The sequence below is a fragment of the Littorina saxatilis genome, linkage group LG13, assembly GCF_037325665.1.
Source record: "Littorina saxatilis isolate snail1 linkage group LG13, US_GU_Lsax_2.0, whole genome shotgun sequence".
Taxonomy (NCBI): domain Eukaryota; kingdom Metazoa; phylum Mollusca; class Gastropoda; order Littorinimorpha; family Littorinidae; genus Littorina; species Littorina saxatilis.
Genome location: NC_090257.1, coordinates 433,117 through 437,200, shown reverse-complemented (window position 1 = coordinate 437,200; position 4,084 = coordinate 433,117). Strand labels below are relative to the sequence as shown.

General features: G+C 44.3%; 1 protein-coding gene across 1 annotated transcript in view; it reads left to right on the top strand.

Annotated features, from left to right (window-relative positions):
- Positions 1 to 851, top strand: part of LOC138946149 (lysophosphatidic acid receptor 5-like) — a 1,248-nt gene extending 397 nt beyond the window's left edge. Inside the window, exon 1 of the mRNA XM_070317658.1 lies at positions 1 to 851. This exon is cut by the window's left edge and continues 397 nt beyond it. Coding sequence (XP_070173759.1) covers positions 1 to 851 — 851 coding nt within the window.
- The last annotated feature ends 3,233 nt before the right edge of the window (positions 852 to 4,084 follow it).

Below are 4,084 nucleotides of genomic sequence, written 5' to 3'. Positions count from 1 at the left end.
AGAACTACTACTATTTGTGCTACGCCATGTTTTTCACCAACTACGTAGCCGTCATCACCCTGAGGGGGTCGTTCCTGGTGATGTGCGTGTTGTCGGCGGAGAGACTGTTTGCCGTGCTGCGACCTCTGCACATCAAGACCTTCCTGCTGTCAAAGCGGCCTGTGCTCTTCTGTCTTGGTTCCTTCGGTGTGGCGGCCGTGTGGCACGTCTACCTTCACGCCAAGTACAGGGTGGTGCCTGTGGACACGGGGACCTCCATCATCTACGTCTACTCCACCACCTGGCTGTATCGGCAGACCGCTGCTGTCGCTGATGGCTTCAGCATATCGGCCAAGGTGCTCTTCACCCTCGGGTCTCTCGTCGTCCGGTTGGTGCTGAGCGTTCTGACCATCTGGGGCCTGCGACGTCATAACCTGACTACGTCACGCGGTGTGTCGTCATCCTCAGCGGAGGATGACGTCAAACGGAAACGGGAACGTCAGATGACGGTGACCATTCTGACTGCTAGTCTCTCCTCGGTGATCCTCTACTTTCCCTCGGCGTTTCATTTCGTGTTCGGCATCATCTTCCCGGAATACTATTCCCACAGTGGGAAGTACTCCAACTTCTATCGAATCATCAACATGTTTAGCGGCACCTTTGCTCTATTCTACTGCGCCCTGGACTTCATCTGCTTCGTGGCAGCGAGCTCCAACTACCGAGCAGTGCTCTGCGGGTTTGCTCTCCGTTTCTTGGGAATGGTAGCTTCTAAGAAGAACCAACAGGGAAAAGTGTGTAAGATCGAAGTCGACCCGAGCACTGGGGAAAGCGTGAAAAAGAATCCACCAACTATCGTATCCGGACAACAATGAACAAGTTAGGGAATCAAAAACGTTGCCATTAACCGCGTGACAAGGTTTCCATTTCCCCCAGCTCTGGAAAACGGTCCAATTTTAAGTAGACTGTTCGCCCTGCAATATCTTGGTTCCACGGGCTTCTGCGACTTTCTTCTTTGTGGATGAAGTATGTGACAGCAAACTTTTATGATTTCTCATTTGTAACCCTGTTGGTCTGTTCGGGACTTCGTCGAGCGGTTTCGTAACTTGTTTGGTGTTATAAAAGAGACGTTCTATGTTTTAGTGATTATTTCATAACCTCTGTTCTGTTGTAGTGAGGATGACAGTCGCTTGTTCATTTTAATGCTTGTTATTCTCTCATGTGCCAGGAGACAGGTTCCGGATAACTCTCACTTACACCATGGCACATGTCGTACGTATTTAGAGCGCTTACTTCCCTTTCTTTATCAGATGTTTCTTTTTGTAGTGATAGAGACTTTCTGTTGTTGTGGTTGTTCCGTAAAGTCTTATGTTTTGAGAAAAGACTTTCTGTTGTTGTGGTTGTTCCGAAAACTCATGTTTTTGAGAAAAGACTTTCTTTTGCAACATTTTGTCAAGTTTTCAGTAAATGTTTGTGACTTAGACTGGGAATTGAGACGAGAGTTGTGGTGTATGTGTATTGGTCCGTGGAGCGATATCAGAACACTACTCGACAGATCTTCCGGGAACTTTACATACAAATTCTTCCAGAAGATATACCCAGACCATCTGGTAGCGCACTGCAAGCCATGTACACTCTAAACTAAAGTGGTCCACCTTTGAACACCCTTTCTGTAATCACTTTTGAACACTGTGTAAAATGCTATATTCATATATGTATACTCCAACTAGCAAGAGTAGCACACATACGTTAGACACAAAAGAGTGTTCACCATGTCTGCTACTTTTGCTGGTGCAAGTATATAGTAAGTCTCACAGTGTTTACAGAAAGAGTGTTCACCATGTCTGCTACTGTTGTTGATGTAGATATATAGTAAGTCTCACAGTGTTTACACAAAGAGTGTTCACCATGTCTGCTACTGTTGTTGGTGTAGATATATAGTACTAGAGGGTGAATCGCGAGACAGAGACAGACAGCGTGGCGGTTCACCACAATCACTTTTGAAGGCGAAGTCCTGTCAAACGGGATTGAGAATTTTAGAGCTTATTTCTTAGCCCTATATTATCTGCTGTGGCTTCTCAAATGCCAGAACATACAGACAGACAAAAGCCGCTAGACCACATCACAAACAGAACTCTACAATACACAGGTTTTTGCCCACACACACACACACAAACACACACATACACAGAGAAGCCGTATATGTATAGGTTACAACACGAGTGGTTTTTTTATATGGCTTGTATTTCAGTCAAGACCCAGCGGATGAATATCATCGGGAGACACGAGCCTCTGGCGAGTGGCTCTCGATTGATATTCCCGCTGGGTCTTGACTGAAATACAAGCCATATAAAAAACCACGAGTGTTGTAACCTGTATATCCCATTCTACCATCAAACACAAAGTGTAGACTACTAGCGGCGCTGTTGCGATCTGTGCAGGGTAAAACTGTTGCCAGCGAGACTTAGCCCTTTTGCAGCCTTAAACTAAGTGACCGTCGCTGAAAAAATAAAACGAATGAGTGCATCGATAAGTACGCGGTAACACTACTTTCAGACCATTTAAAAGCTTTAAGTAAAGGTTCATAAGTTGCAAGAAAGTAATGAAGTCGAATAGAAATTAATTTAGTTGAAGCGCACAATTCTTTTGTTTTGCGTTTCAGGTCGGCAGAACGGGCGAAACGGGTTTGGGACCCATTTGGCTTACTCGATTCAGAATTGATTCCACGTTGTTTTTCTCGAACGTGTGTAATTAGGCTTATTGACAGAGAAGCAAATTTTAGGGAACAAATATGTAGGTTTAGATTTAACCATTTGCTCCCTATTTGAAATGTATCTACGTGATAAACTGTTTTGCGAGTGTGTTTGCATGGATGAACTTAAACTGGTATGGGTGTGAGGAAAACGCGACCGACACGTCTGTCACCGCCGATTGATTGCATTTTGAAGGCATATGACTGGATTACGGAAAAATATGTGGACTTACTGTAGAGCCAGGCAAAAGAGTAGACTTGCTCGCAAAACACGTGAAACAGCCGATGTTTGATAGCTGAAGGCGCACACCAAAACACACTACCGACAGATTCTCAAAAGTCGTCTGCTAACGATGCAAGGGGAGGGTACTCGTGTTTTTGTTTTGGTTCGCTAGCATCTGGTTATCTTGTAAGTTGAATGTTCGTTTTTTTCGACCTGCATTGCTTTCATAATGAAAGAAACTTTTGCTTATTGCATCTCATACATCAGATCAGTTCTGAGATTCATTTTTGCGTGCAACTGATATGGTTTTCTGAGCCGTGCAATACGATTTTAGAACTTCATACAAATGTGTCACATTGTTCGGCGCGACTCAGGTCAAAGGTCGGGAGGAAAGTAGTCCTTTGCCCAAATCGGAATCTGCACTATCATATATTTTTTGGAGTCCATGATGTATTTATTGAGCTATAAAAATACAACATATATACCCATACTGAAGTAACAGAGACAAAGAAGGGAGGTCATGGGATATATATATATATATGCATATCTGTATCTATAAATATATAGAGATAGGTGAGAGTGTATTTTTCGCGTGGCTATAAATTGATTCGACCTTTTCACTTTGACAGTAAGAACAACTTACGGGTGCAAGGGAAGCGTTGTGGACAGCGCAGTGGACAGCGCAGTGACATTCTAAAAATAGTAATAGTAACTTACAAACGGGAAAGCCACACGAAGGAAGGGAGATAAACGCCAAACACTGGAGAAGATAAGGAAGAGTTACTTATAATGGTGAAATGAACACAAAAACCAAAATCAGTTCAGCGCTGCGCGCTGAGATCACGTGTTGAAATATCTCATCGATGATATTGTGTCCGGGGTGTAGCTGAATACGGTGTCCAAATTTGAAAAAGATCCAGCGAGAACTTTGGCGTTGTGATGTGGTGTAGCGGCTTTGGTGTGTCGGTATGGGGGCCCGGGTAGCTGAGGTGGAACCAAAATCGGTTCAGCGCTGCGCGCTGAGAGCACGTGTTGAAATATCTCATCGATGAGGTTGTGTCCGGGGTCTCTCTGAATAAGCCCACCAAATTTGAAGCAGATCCATCGAGAACTTTGGCCGTGCATGGCGAATA